At 39.9% G+C, this 15,330-nt stretch overlaps 1 protein-coding gene across 3 annotated transcripts in view; it reads left to right on the top strand.

Annotated features, from left to right (window-relative positions):
• Positions 1-15,330, top strand: part of Mical (Molecule interacting with CasL) — a 305,178-nt gene that overhangs the window by 251,698 nt on the left and 38,150 nt on the right. For 2 of the 3 annotated variants that reach the window (XM_071679257.1, XM_071679259.1), the window contains 3 exons: positions 1,251-1,471; positions 6,551-6,710; positions 7,815-7,865. In XM_071679257.1, coding sequence (XP_071535358.1) covers positions 1,251-1,471; positions 6,551-6,710; positions 7,815-7,865 — 432 coding nt within the window. The remainder of the gene's footprint in view (positions 1-1,250; positions 1,472-6,550; positions 6,711-7,814; positions 7,866-15,330) is intronic. The other variant, XM_071679258.1, reaches the window with a different exon arrangement.

Here is a 15,330-nt window from a genome sequence, read left to right as displayed (position 1 = left end):
TTTGCCATATTCAGGAGTTGGCTCTTTTTTTCTGTGTTTATACTACGAATGATATTTCAATTGTTCTGACGATTGTGAAATTGGTTTTATTCATCTTCATGGCAGCAAGCCAATGTCAGAATTAAGCCCACTATGTTGACAGTTAACATTTTGGGCTATTCCTAATCAATGTATATGGTGTACAAGAAATCCTTGTTTGTAGATCATTAGTTATTAATTTTTCATGTATGCATTTTTGACAGTTTTGTTGGGAGAGATTGACTCTTGGCATTAGGAGAAATGAATGCAAATGTGGGTGCTGTACCAGTTGAAGGAATAGTTGGGGGGCACTGGGTACCCAGTGTAAATCAAAAGGGAGAGGAGTTTGTTGAAAAATGATTGGTGATTGGGAGAGCAAAAGTGAGTATGTGGGTGTGTAAGGTTTGGAGTCAAACATATTACTGGATTATGCATTGATTAACAGGCCTTCAAGGGAGAGGTTCTCTGGTATAAATGGTCTCAGGAAAGCAGAAAGTGTGATGTATAATATTTCTGAATCTATCCTTTATTTATTTGCACATACCTGATGACCATATGATGCAGCTGTACTCAATTTTGCTTCCTACATGTACTTCATTTAAACTTTTTTTTCATTGTTAATTCTTAAATTTTCAGGTTTTTCACTTGTGATAATTCACAGATCTTTGATGTAATCTTCACTTTTTATTTTTCTCCCAGTTGAGATTTTATAAGGAATTGTCAGTGACCTTTAAGCTTAAATTTCTCGTCTTTTGATTCCATCAGGTTCTTTTTTGTTTATTTTTATATGATATTCAGATCTTTTTCATGCAGAAGTTTTCTTACTTTAGGTTCCATCAGGTTCTCTTCTGATTTTTTGTAGATTACATTCAGGTCTTTTTGATTAAGAAGTTTACTTACATGAAGAAATTTTAATGGAAGATATTAATCTGATGGAAAGATGAATTTATAATGATTTATATTGATTTACTTATTGATAACAGCCACATTTTTGTTGTGATTAAGAACGTTTGATATAGGGTTTTAAGAGTGCTACACTATACCAGGTATCTTATGTTTGATACTGTCTAAAGAACTGTAGTATTGAAAGGTGAAAGGAAGGTGCTAATTCAACATAATTGCTTCACAGTATTAAAGATATTTATTGATGCTATGTTAAAGGGAGTACACAGTGAATTTGGCTGTATTCTCAAACATAGGATAAACTTTGTCAATTTTTGTAATGTATCCAGGTATGTTCAGCAAGTCTGGAGATGAGAAAAAGAAGATTGAACAGCAGTCCCAGCCTAACGATACTATTGAAGGTGCTTCATCCAGTAAAGCCACAGTCTCAGATATGTTACCTACTAGTGCTGCTTCTGTTGACAAAACCAAGAGTGTTCCTAAGAGCCCTTCAACGGTACGAGACAAACTCTCAAAGTTGCGTCTATCCAGATCCAAGGAAAAGAGAAAGGTGAGCTGGAAATAACATCTGATTTATGATGTTGCAGAATTGTGATCAGACATTTTGCCTGTTACTCCTACAACCTACCATTGAGCTCTCATCTACAGTAGCCAGTTTCTCTTCCAAATCTTTAGACTATAGCTGGTCAATCACACAGCACAGATGTTTTCACTTCTTGTTATTAAAGAATTCAATTCATTCTTAGCATATGAGTATCATTGAAAGATTACACTTTTGAGAGGGGAAACAAAGAAAGAAAAATCTGGTTACAGAAGACCCCTCTGAATTTTGTAGTATTGCATCACAAGAAGGGGAGGTCGAATTTGAGATAGAAGGATAAAGTGAAAAAACTTTTGAGTGCTCAGATCCTAAACATGCTCAGCATTTCCCACTTGAGTGAGGTAGTGTCAAGAACAAGTGACAGAGCCATGAAGGAAAAATTCCTTTTTTTTTTCCATGGCCAGGTGTATAAGACCTAATTATCACCCATCTCTTGCAGTCAACTTTCATTTTAACCCACATCAGTCTAGAGTTTGCTTCCTGAAATTGTTAAACATGTTCCCACAACTACTTCAGCATAGTGCTATCCCTTCCTTAGCATTTGCCCTCACATCAACCCTTGTCTTTCCCCGAAAGCATCCCCAAACCATTCTTCCCCTTTACCCTTGAGTTTTGTTTCACTGGGAGCCAGAACACCTTTACTTGAATATACTATCTCCTTTTTTTTCTCATCTTGGTTACATCCACAAACCTAAGACATCTCCAACTTGTGCTTTTTAGAAGGATGAACAGTCATTGCTTGGCTCTTTCATGTGTTCCTTCATTTAGAAATTGAAATACAAGAAGGAAGGGTTCTCATTTCCCAAGTCCTAACCCTCTTAGTTGCTTTCTACAATGCACAGGGATAGAATTCTTTCGCCCCTACCATAGAGGAAAAAAATTTGTGTAAAGGAAAAACATTTGTATTTCTAAATATCAATGATAGAATAGAAAAAGTAACAAAACTTCACTGCCTTATATTGGCTACCAAAGGCTTCAGAAGTTGGAAGAAGGAGTATGTGTTGGAGTGGTGGTGATGTGTGGTTTACATCCATTAAGAATATATGTAAAGTACCTCTTCTGTGAAGGGGGCAAATGGGGAGGCGATAGCAAGTAGTGGTGATGTGAGAAGGAGATGGAGTGAGTATTTTCAAGGTTTGTTGAACGTGTTTGATGATAGAGTGGCAGATATAGGGTGTTTTGGTCGAGGTGTTGTGCAAAGTGAGAGGTTAGGGAAAATGATTTGGTAAACAGAGAAGAGGTAGTAAAAGCTTTGCGGAAGATGAGAGCCGGTAAGGCAGCGGGTTTGGATGTTAATGCAGTGGAATTTATTAAAAAAGAGGGTGACTGTATTGTTGACTGGTTGGTAAGGTTATTTGATGTATGTATGACTCATAATGAGGTGCCTGAGGATTGGCGGAATGCTTGCATAGTGCCATTGTACAAAGGCAAAGGGGATAAAAGTGAGTGCTCAAATTACAGAGGTATAAGTTTGTTGAGTATTCCTGGGAAATTATATGGGAGGGTATTGATTGAGAGGATGAAGGCATGTACAGAGCATCAGATTGGGGAAGAGTAGTGTGGTTTCAGAAGTGGTTGAGGATGTAGGAATCAGGTGTTTGCTTTGAAGAATGTATGTGAGAAAAACTTAGAAAAGCAAATGGATTTGTATGTAGCATTTATGGATCTGGAGAAGGCATATGATAGAGTTGATAGAGATGCTCTGTGGAAGGTATTAAGAATATATGGTGTGGGAGGCAAGTTGTTAGAAGCAGTGAAAAGTTTTTATCGAGGATGTAAGGCATGTGTACGTGTAGGAAGAGAAGAAAGTGATTGGTTCTCAGTGAATGTAGGTTTGCGACAGGGGTGTGTGATGTCTCCATGGTTGTTTAATTTGTTTATGGATGGGGTTGTTAGGGAGGTGAATGCAAGAGTTTTGGAAAGAGGGGTAAGTATGCAGTCTGTTGTGGATGAGAGAGCTTGGGAAGTGAGTCAGTTGTTGTTTTCTGATGATACAGCGCTGGAGGCTGATTCGGGTGAGAAACTGCAGAAGCTGGTGACTGAGTTTGGTAAAGTGTGTGAAAGAAGAAAGCTGAGAGTAAATGTGAATAAGAGCAAGGTTATTAGGTACAGTAAGATTGAGGGTCAAGTCAATTGGGAGGTAAGTTTGAATGGAGAAAAACTGGAGGAAGTGAAGTGTTTTAGATATCTGGGAGTGGATTTGGCAGCAGATGGAACCATGGAAGCGGAATTGAATCATAGGGTAGGGGAGGGGGCGAAAATTCTGGGAGCGTTGAAGAATGTGTGGAAGTCGAGAACATTATCTTGGAAAGCAAGAATGGGTATGTTTGAAGGAATAGTGGTTCCAACAATGTTATATGGTTTCGAGGCGTGGGCTATAGATAGAGTTGCGCGGAGGAGGGTGGTTGTGGTGGAAATGAGATGTTTGAGGACAACATGTGGTGTGAGGTGGTTTGATCGAGTAAGTAATAATAGGGTAAGAGAGATGTTTGGTAATAAAAACAGTGTGGTTGAGAGAGCAGAAGAGGGTGTTTTGAAATGGTTTGGTCACATGGAGAGAATGAGTGAGGAAAGATTGACCAAGAGGGTATATGTTTAGAGGTGGAGGGAACGAGGAGAATTGGAGGTAGAAAGATGGAGTGAAAAAGATTTTGAGTGATCAGGTCCTGAACATGCAGGAGGGTGAAAGGCGTGCAAGGAATAGAGTGAATTGGAACGATGTGGTATACCGGGGTTGACGTGCTGTCAGTGGATTATTGAACCAGGGCATGTGAAGCGTCTGGGGTAAACCATGGAAAGTTCTGTGGGGGCCTGGACGTGGAAAGAGAGCTGTGGTTTCGGTGCATTATTACATGACAGCTAGAGACTGAGTGTGAACGAAAGTGGCCTTTGTTTTCTTTTCCTAGCGCTACCTCGTGCACAGGAGGGGGGGAGGGGGTTGTTATTTCATGTGTGGCAGGGTGGCGATGGGAATGAATAAAGGCAGCAAGTATGAATTATGTACATGTGTATATATGTATATGTCTGTGTGTATATATATATATATATGTATACGTTGAGATGTATAGGTATGTATATTTGTGTGTGTAGACGTGTATGTATATAGATGTGTATGTTGGTGAGTTGGGCCATTCTTTCGTCTGTTTCCTTGCACTACCTCACTAACGCAGGAGACAGCGACAAAGCAAAATAAAAAAAAAATTAAAAAAAATAACCTCTTCTGAATGTGAAGATCACATTGTTTCTCATATTAGTTACTATGTAAATTCACTAATATATAGAAATAGAATTCTAAATTCACTCTTAAATCTTAAAAAGATTCCATACTATAACTGGCAACATAAGCAGATAAGTGAAATACAAAAATCACATATAAAACTGAAAGTCAGTAGGTGGCTACAAAGGTTCACTTTTTTATATATCATATTGAAATGAGAAAATCTCAAGATTGAAATAGATTCTCATCACAAGTAAGAAACCACCTTCATGAAGATCTTAGCATCACCTATGTAAATATGTTTCACTATGTAGTTCTGTAGTTGTGTTAGAGCATGAAACAAGGCTTTATACACAGAGCCACCTCATAGACATTACACTTCCTGTAAGTGTCTTTCCTCCTTCATTGGAGGATTCTTCCTTGAAGAAGACAGCATCAAGTAGGAGGTGCTGCAGTGGAGTCCTGGAGCTGACAGGAGGGGATCTGAGAGTGGGCAGGTCATTTTCTTTATACCACGTGGAAACATGACATCTTGGGCACTACTTGACAGAATTTGATACACAAGTTTTCCTGTAAAAAATGGCAAAGGAAGTGTTGCATTTATGCATCTCAAGTCTGAAAGTGTGAATAAAACATGTCATGCATTTATACATGATAGGACCTTTTAATTGTTAAGCAAATGACCATTGAATACTATAACTGTATTATCTTGTTCTCTAAACTGAGCTAGGAATATGAAATTTTGTGATACCACATCTCCCTCATCCTTTTCTTCATGGAAAACTGGCTTAAGGCATTACTTCTAAATTGTTGTAGCTGAAGCATTATTTCTCATATTTTTATCATACTTGGTTTTCTGCCTGATCGTTTTTCAAGTTAAGATGAGCTAATCTTTTGGGTTGGTTGTACCCAAATTGGAGGCATCTGTGCATACCAACATAAAGAGAACTGGTGTGGTGAAACATGCTGTACAATAAGTCAAGAGAGAATGAGTTTTTCAAAGAGTCTATTATACATTATGTGATTCCTAATGAGTTCCAATAGATATCAAGGTGAGCCTCTTATATGATCATCTTAAACATTGTTTTGTATGGAAGGATACCTACTTCCTATGTTCTCATTTCTCTTGAATACAGAAATGACCACATGTCCATCCTGTGAAAACTCAATTTTATACTCCACTTGTTGACTCGATGAACATGGTGAACCAAGTGTTTTGTTAGTATGTGCTACTTAGGGTGATAAGGGAAAAAGGATTTTGGCATGAATATTTGAATGACATTTGGATAAAACTAACTGATTTTCCTGTTTGTGGAGCTCCTGTGGCTTTAAAGAGTAATGACATTCTAACGCAAAGGAGTTTCTTCCCATGTTAAAGTTTTTCCTTCGTATTTATATGTCAGATATATCCTAAGTTTCATTCAGATCTGAAACTTGTAGTTATGATGTGGCTGTCCCTGTAACACTTGCTCTAACAAAAGTATGACATTAAAGATTTTACAGTATTTCTTACTTTCAGTTAGGATCTTAATTCTGCAAAATTGATTTCTGTATAAGGTGAATGTCTTTGCACAGTGGATCCATGCCTTGTGAGTGAGAATGGAATAATGATGTTTGATACATTGATATATTGTTTTATGTTGATTTTGGAGGCTAGTTGGAGAAATGGGCCTTCCTTGGTTCATGTATTTTATTCTGATCTTTAAATGGGATTGTTTTATTGTTTTTAGTTTGCAGTTTTATGAATATAGATAACTGATTTACACTTATTACGTAGAAAACAAGAAAATTCATGAAATATCACTTTACAGGTTGACAAGGGTAGATCCAGCAGTGCTGACATACTTGATGATCTGGGAAGCACTGATGATACCCGAGTAGCCTTCTCCTTACCAACCTCTCCTTCACGTCGTCCAATTCCCTTTTTGTCCTCCCCATTCACTAAAGCCTCATCACCACCTCAAGCATCAGGTGACTAACCTCTAATAAGCTTATATCTGTTGCCTTGCCAATTGTTTTACATCACTTGTGATAGCGTTATTTTGTCATAAGATGACTACTCAAGCATTTTGACTTTGGTTGAATGGCAAGTTATTTTCCATGGGGCCACTTTATCACATGGGGAACGTGCAGTTTCATGATCCAGTACTTTGCTTATTATAGTCATAGATCAGCATTTGCATTGTTGCTCGGCCATAGCATGCAGTCTGCTGGCTGCATATTTTACTTAATTACAAACGTCATAATTTCTTGGCCATAAGGGTTTTCTTCTGTTAACAAGGCAATGATGAAATGAAGTATGAGCGAAATGCTATTTTTTCCAAAAATCCGTAGTTTTTGTGAAAATCTTAAATGCTTATGGGATTTACGAATTACATATTGATGCTAGATAATAACCAAGGAATTGTTGTTGATATTTGCACGATGTCCATGTGTTTGGCAATTAGTATCCTTATTGTTTAGTTTTACTTTACATTAGTTTGTTAGGAGGCTTTTGTTTTTTGTAATCATGCCTTTATACTTTTCATAGTTATTCATTCTATATTTAACATTAATTACTTTCTAGATATAGCTTATCTCAAAATGTAGAGTTTGAAATATAGTACTTCATTTGATTTTCCATTTTTTCTCATTTTTGTTTATATTTAGTCCTCTTTTGATTTTTTCTTTCATCATGCATTTGTTTCATTTGGATTTATATTGTAATATCCTTGCAGAATGCACCATATAATTATTTCCTATTCCTTAATTCAAATAACAGAGACACTTCTAATGTTCATAACATTCAGTGTCTCAGATATTCAGAAGTGTCTAATGTAAAGCAAAACTAATTTCCACAAACCAACTTTCCATGTATTCTAAATACTGGTATGAGCTCCCTTTGTACCTTTTTCTCACCTTAACCTGTACCTCACTGTTACATCATTTTATATATGACTTCAGCTGTCATCATAGTAAATGTCTTGTATCTTGTCAATGTACCTTGTGTCTGTCAACTTATACCTTTGTGTTATGCTGTTTGTGACCCTCTGAAATTGTATGCCTGGCCTGTCCACATGCTGTCTTTGAGAGCAGGGTCCACCTGTTCCTCTTCCCAAGTGCACATCGCCACCCCAAGAATTGAAGGTACAGTATGAAAACCACTCTCATACTCAAGCTGTGTTGCCTCTTTACCTGCTTTACCCTTTCCTGGGCTTGAGTAGTTTGCATTCTTGTTTTGATGCTTTTCATGCTTAGCTACTTGTGAATTCTCTACAGGAATTTAAGATATATTGTAATCCATACAGTTTCATTCTTGGATTATGGTATAGTATAAACAATATTTTAATTAGTGACATCCATGGAGTAGATTCGAGAACTGTAGTGTTAAAGGTTAGTGTAGGGGTTGTAGCAGAGTAGATGTGCAAAATATATATATTTTTGTGTAAAGAGGAAGGATGTCAGGTGACTGGACAGGAGCACTGATAATGCCTTTGTGTGAAGTCAGAGATGGTAAGGGGCAGTGTGTATAAACTACTGAGAAGTCATCGTGTTAAGCATACCAGGGAAGGCGTATGGTGTGGGAGAATCGCCTTTGAATTTTGAATTGAATATTAAGAGTGCAAGATAAGTAAAGAGGAAGTGGTTCTTCAGGAAAGGAAGAGGATTTTTAGGAAAAAAAATTCTTTTTGAACACGATAACAGAGAAAAGTGTTTGGTATATTGAATATCCTCACCAACCAGTCAACATCACTGTCACCCCCTTTTTATGATGAATTCCACTACATTACCATGCAAACCCACCACCTTGCCGGCTTTCATCTTCCGCAAAGCTTCCACTCCCTCTTTTCTGTTTACCAAACCATCCTCCCTGACTCTCTCACTTCGCACACCACCTCCTTCAAAACACCCTATATCTGCCACTCTGTCATCAAACACATTCAACAAACCTTCAAAACACTCACTCCATTTTCTCACTTCACCACTACTTGTGATTACCTCCCCATTATCCCCCTTCACCGGTCCCATTTGTTCTATTGTCTTACGCACTTTATTTACCTCCTTTCAAAACATCTTTTTATTCTCCCTAAGATTTAATGATACTCTCTCACCCCAAGTCTCATTTGCCCTCCTTTTCACCTCTTGCACCTTTCTCTTGACCTCCTGCCTCTTTCTTTTATACATCTCCCAGTCATTTGCACTACTTCCCTGCAAAAATCGACCAAACACCTCTCTTTTTCACTAACAATCTTACTTCATCCCACCCTTCAGTGCCCTTTCCAATCTGCCCACCTTTCTCATACCACAGGCATCTTTTGTGCAAGCCATCACTGCTTCCCTAAATACATCCCATTCCTCCTCCACTCCCCTTACATCATTTGCCCTCCTCGTTTTCCATTCTGCTCTCAGTCTCCTCTGGTACTTCAAGTCTCCTTTCCAAGCTCACTTACTCTTACCACTCTCTTCACCACAGCATTCTCTCTTCTTTTCTGAAAACTTCTACAAATCTTCACCTTCGCCTCCACAAGATAATGATCAGACATCCCTCCTGTTGCCCCTCTCAGCACATTAACATCCAAAAGTCTTTCTTTCACGTGCCTGTCAGTTAACACATAATCCAATAACACTCTCTGGCCATCTCTCCTACTTACATACCTTATGTTTTATTTATTTATTATGCTTTGATGCCGTCTCCTGTTTAGCGAGGTAGCGCAAGGAAATAGACAAAAGAATGGCCCAGCCCACCCACATACACATGTATATACATAAATGCCCACACATACACATATACATACCTATACCTTTCAACATGTACATACACAGACATATACACATGTACATATTCATACATGCTGCCGTCATCCATTCTCACCGCCACCCCGCCACACATGAAATGACACCCCCCTCCCCCTGTGTGCGCGTGAGGTAGCGCTAGGAAAAGACAGCAAAGGCCACATTAATTCACACTCAGTCTCTAACTGTCATGTGTAATGCACCGAAACCACACCTCCTTTTCCACATCCAGGCCCCATAAAACTTTCCATGGTTTACCCCAGACACTTCACAAGCCCAGGTTCAATCCATTGACAGCATGTCGACCCTGGTATACAACATCTTTCTAATTCTCAATATTCCTTGCATGCCTTTCACCCTCCTGAATGTTTAGGCCCCGATTGCTCAAAATCTTTTTCACTCCATCCTTCCACCTCCAGTTTGGTCTCCCACTTCTCCTTGATCCCTCCACCTCTGACACATATATCCTCTTGGTCAATCGTTCCTCACTCATTCTCTCCATGTGACCAAACCATTTCAAAACATCCTCTTCTGCTCTCTCAACCACACACTTTTTATTACTACACATCTCTCTTACCCTTACATTACTTACTCGATCAAACCACCTCACCACATATTGTCCTCAAACATCTCATATCCAGCACATCCACCCTCCTGCGCACAACTCTATCCATAGCCCACACCTCGCAACCATACAACATTGTTGGAACCACTATTCCTTCAAAACATACCCATTTTTGTTTTCCGAGATAATGTTCTTGACTTCCACACATTTTTCAACGCTCCCAGAATTTTTGCCCCCTCCCCCACCCTATGAATCACTTCCACTTCCATGGTTCCATCCGCTGCCAAATCCACTCCCAGATATCTAAAACACTTCACTTCCTCCAGTTTTTCTCCATTCAAACTTACCTCCCAATTGACTTTGACCCTCAACCCTACTGTACCTAATAACCTTGCTCTTATTCACATTTACTCTCAACTTTCTTCTTTCACACACTTTACCAAACTCAGTCATCAGCTTCTGCAGTTTCTCACATGAATCAGCCACCAGTGCTGTATCATCAGCGAACAACAACTGACTCACTTCCCAAGCTCTCTCATCCACAACAGACTGCATACTCGCCCCTCTTTCCAAAACTCTTGCATTCACCTCCCTAACAACCCCATCCATAAACAAATTAAACAACCATGGAGACATCACACACCCCTGCCACAAACCTACATTCACTGAGGACCAATCACTTTCCTCTCTTCCTACACGTACACATGCCTTACATCCTCGATAAAAACTTTTCACTGCTTCTAACAGCTTGCCTCCCACACCATATATTCTTAATACCTTCAACAGAGCATCTTTATCAACTCTATGATATGCCTTCTCCAGATCCATAAATGCTACATACAAATCCATTTGCTTTTCTAAGTATTTCTCACATACATTCTTCAAAGCAAACACCTCATCCACACATCCTCTACCACTTCTGAAACCACACTGCTCTTCCCCAATATGATGGTCTGTACATGCCTTCACCCTCCCATATAATTTCCCAGGAATACTCAACAAACTTATACCTCTGTCATTTGAGCACTCACTCTTATCCCCTTTGCCTTTGTACAATGGCACTATGCAAGCATTCCGCCAATCCTCAGGCACCTCACCATGAATCATACATACATTAAATAACCTTACCAACCAGTCAACAATACAGTCACCCGCTTTTTTATATAAATTTTAATATATTTTATTTATTTTATTTTGCTTTGTCGCTGTCTCCCACGTTTGCGAGGTAGCGCAAGGAAACAGATGAAAGAAATGGCCCAACCCACCCCCATACACATGTATATACATACACGTCCACACACGCAAATATACATACCCATACATCTCAATGTACACATATATATACACACACAGACACATACATATATACACATGCACACAATTCACACTGTCTGCCTTTATTCATTCCCATCGCCACCTCGCCACACATGGAATAACTTCCCCCTCCCCCCTCATGTGTGCGAAGTAGCGCAAGGAAAAGACAACAAAGGCCCCATTCATTCACACTCAGTCTCTAGCTATCATGCAATAATGCCTGAAACCACAGCTCCCTTTCCACATCCAGGCCCCACAGAACTTTCCATGGTTTACCCCAGATGCTTCACATGCCCTGATTCAATCCATTGACAGCACGTCGACCCCGGTATACCACATCGATCCAATTCACTCTATTCCTTGCCCGCCTTTCACCCTCCTGCATGTTCAGGCCCCGATCACTCAAAATCTTTTTCACTCCATCTTTCCACCTCCAATTTGGTCTCCCACTTATATATATATATATATATATATATATATATATATATATATATATATATATATATATATATATATATATATATAAATGCTACATACAAATCCATTTGCTTTTCTAAGTATTTCTCACATACATTCTTCAAAGCAAACACCTGATCCACACATCCTCTACCACTTCTGAAACCACACTGCTCTTCCCCAATCTGATGCTCTGTACATGCCTTCACCCTCTCAATCAATACCCTCCCATATAATTTACCAGGAATACTCAACAAACTTATACCTCTGTAATTTGAGCACTCACTCTTATCCCCTTTGCCTTTGTACAATGGCACTATGCACGCATTCTGCCAATCCTCAGGCACCTCACCATGAGTCATACATACATTAAATAACCTTACCAACCAGTCAACAATACAGTCACCCCCTTTTTTAATAAATTCCACTGCAATACCATCCAAACCTGCTGCCTTGCCGGCTTTCATCTTCCGCAAAGCTTTCACTACCTCTTCTCTGTTTACCAAATCATTTTCCCTAACCCTCTCACTTTGCACACCACCTCGACCAAAACACCCTATATCTGCCACTCTATCATCAAACACATTCAACAAACCTTCAAAATACTCACTCCATCTCCTTCTCACATCACCACTACTTGTTATCACCTCCCCATTTGCGCCCTTCACTGAAGTTCCCATTTGCTCCCTTGTCTTATGCACTTTATTTACCTCCTTCCAGAACATCTTTTTATTCTCCCTAAAATTTAATGATACTCTCTCACCCCAACTCTCATTTGCCCTTTTTTTCACCTCTTGCACCTTTCTCTTGACCTCCTGTCTCTTTCTTTTATACATCTCCCACTCAATTGCATTTTTTCCCTGCAAAAATCGTCCAAATGCCTCTCTCTTCTCTTTCACTAATACTCTTACTTCTTCATCCCACCACTCACTACCCTTTCTAATCAACCCACCTCCCACTCTTCTCATGCCACAAGCATCTTTTGCGCAATCCATCACTGATTCCCTAAATACATCCCATTCCTCCCCCACTCCCCTTACTTCCATTGTTCTCACCTTTTTCCATTCTGTACTCAGTCTCTCCTGGTACTTCCTCACACAGGTCTCCTTCTCAAGCTCACTTACTCTCACTACCCTCTTCACCCCAACATTCACTCTTCTTTTCTGAAAACCCATACAAATCTTCACCTTAGCCTCCACAAGATAATGATCAGACATCCCTCCAGTTGCACCTCTCAGCACATTAACATCCAAAAGTCTCTCTTTCGCACGCCTGTCAATTAACACGTAATCCAGTAACGCTCTCTGGCCATCTCTCCTACTTACATAAGTAAACTTATGTATATCTCGCTTTTTAAACCAGGTATTCCCAATCATCAGTCCTTTTTCAGCACATAAATCTACAAGCTCTTCACCATTTCCATTTACAACACTGAACACCCCATGTATACCAATTATTCCCTCAACTGCCACATTACTCACCTTTGCATTCAAATCACCCATCACTATAACCCGGTCTCGTGCATCAAAACCACTAACACACTCATTCAGCTGCTCCCAAAACACTTGCCTCTCTTGATCTTTCTTCTCATGCCCAGGTGCATATGCACCAATAATCACCCACCTCTCTCCATCAACTTTCAGTTTTACCCATATTAATCGAGAATTTACTTTCTTACACTCTATCACATACTCCCACAACTCCTGTTTCAGGAGTATTGCTACTCCTTCCCTTGCTCTTGTCCTCTCACTAACCCCTGACTTTACTCCCCAGACATTCCCAAACCACTCTTCCCCTTTACCCTTGAGCTTCGTTTCACTCAGAGCCAAAACATCCAGGTTCCTTTCCTCAAACATACTACCTATCTCTCCTTTTTTCACATCTTGGTTACATCCACACACATTTAGGCACCCCACTCTGAGCCTTCGAGTTGATGATAGAGTTGATAGAGATGGTCTGTGGAAGGTATTAAGAATATATGGTGTGGGAGGAAAGTTGTTAGAAGCAGTGAAAAGTTTTTATCGAGGATGTAAGGCATGTGTACGTGTAGGAAGAGAGGAAAGTGATTGGTTCTCAGTGAATGTAGGTTTGCGGCAGGGGTGTGTGATGTCTCCATGGTTGTTTAATTTGTTTATGGATGGGGTTGTTAGGGAGGTAAATGCAAGAGTTTTGGAAAGAGGGGCAAGTATGAAGTCTGTTGGGGATGAGAGAGCTTGGGAAGTGAGTCAGTTGTTGTTCGCTGATGATACAGCGCTGGTGGCTGATTCATGTGAGAAACTGCAGAAGCTGGTGACTGAGTTTGGTAAAGTGTGTGGAAGAAGAAAGTTAAGAGTAAATGTGAATAAGAGCAAGGTTATTAGGTACAGTAAGATTGAGGGTCAAGTCAATTGGGAGGTGAGTTTGAATGGAGAAAAACTGGAGGAAGTGAAGTGTTTTAGATATCTGGGAGTGGATCTGGCAGCGGATGGAACCATGGAAGCGGAAGTGGATCATAGGGTGGGGGAGGGGGCGAAAATTCTGGGGGCCTTGAAGAATGTGTGGAAGTCGAGAACATTATCTCGGAAAGCAAAAATGGGTATGTTTGAAGGAGTAGTGGTTCCAACAATGTTGTATGGTTGCGAGGCGTGGGCTATGGATAGAGTTGTGCGCAGGAGGATGGATGTGCTGGAAATGAGATGTTTGAGGACAATGTGTGGTGTGAGGTGGTTTGATCGAGTGAGTAACGTAAGGGTAAGAGAGATGTGTGGAAATAAAAAGAGCGTGGTTGAGAGAGCAGAAGAGGGTGTTTTGAAGTGGTTTGGGCACATGGAGAGGATGAGTGAGGAAAGATTGACCAAGAGGATATATGTGTCGGAGGTGGAGGGAACAAGGAGAAGAGGGAGACCAAATTGGAGGTGGAAAGATGGAGTGAAAAAGATTTTGTGTGATCGGGGCCTGAACATGCAGGAGGGTGAAAGGAGGGCAAGGAATAGAGTGAATTGGAGCGATGTGGTATACCGGGGTTGATGTGCTGTCAGTGGATTGAATCAAGGCATGTGAAGCGTCTGGGGTAAGCTATGGAAAGCTGTGTAGGTATGTATATTTGCGTGTGTGGACGTATGTATATACATGTGTATGGGGGGGGTTGGGCCATTTCTTTCGTCTGTTTCCTTGCGCTACCTCGCAAACGCGGGAGACAGCGACAAAGTATAATAAAATAAATAAATAATATATATATATAGTGGTGATGTGAGAAGGAGATGGAGTGAGTATTTTGAAGGTTTGTTGAATGTGTTTGATGATAGAGTGGTAGATATAGGGTGTTTTGGTCGAGGTGGTGTGCAAAGTGAGAGGGTTAGGGAAAATGATTTGGTAAACAGAGAAGAGGTAGTAAAAGCTTTGCGGAAGATGAAAGCCAGCAAGGCAGCAGGTTTGGATGGTATTGCAGTGGAATTTATTAAAAAAGGGGGTGACTGTATTATTGACTGGTTGGTAAGGTTATTT

Source organism: Panulirus ornatus, chromosome 29, assembly GCF_036320965.1.
Source record: "Panulirus ornatus isolate Po-2019 chromosome 29, ASM3632096v1, whole genome shotgun sequence".
NCBI classification, from domain to species: Eukaryota; Metazoa; Arthropoda; class Malacostraca; order Decapoda; family Palinuridae; genus Panulirus; species Panulirus ornatus.
Note: the sequence above shows the minus strand (reverse complement) of the source record. Positions and strands in the feature narration are given on the sequence as shown.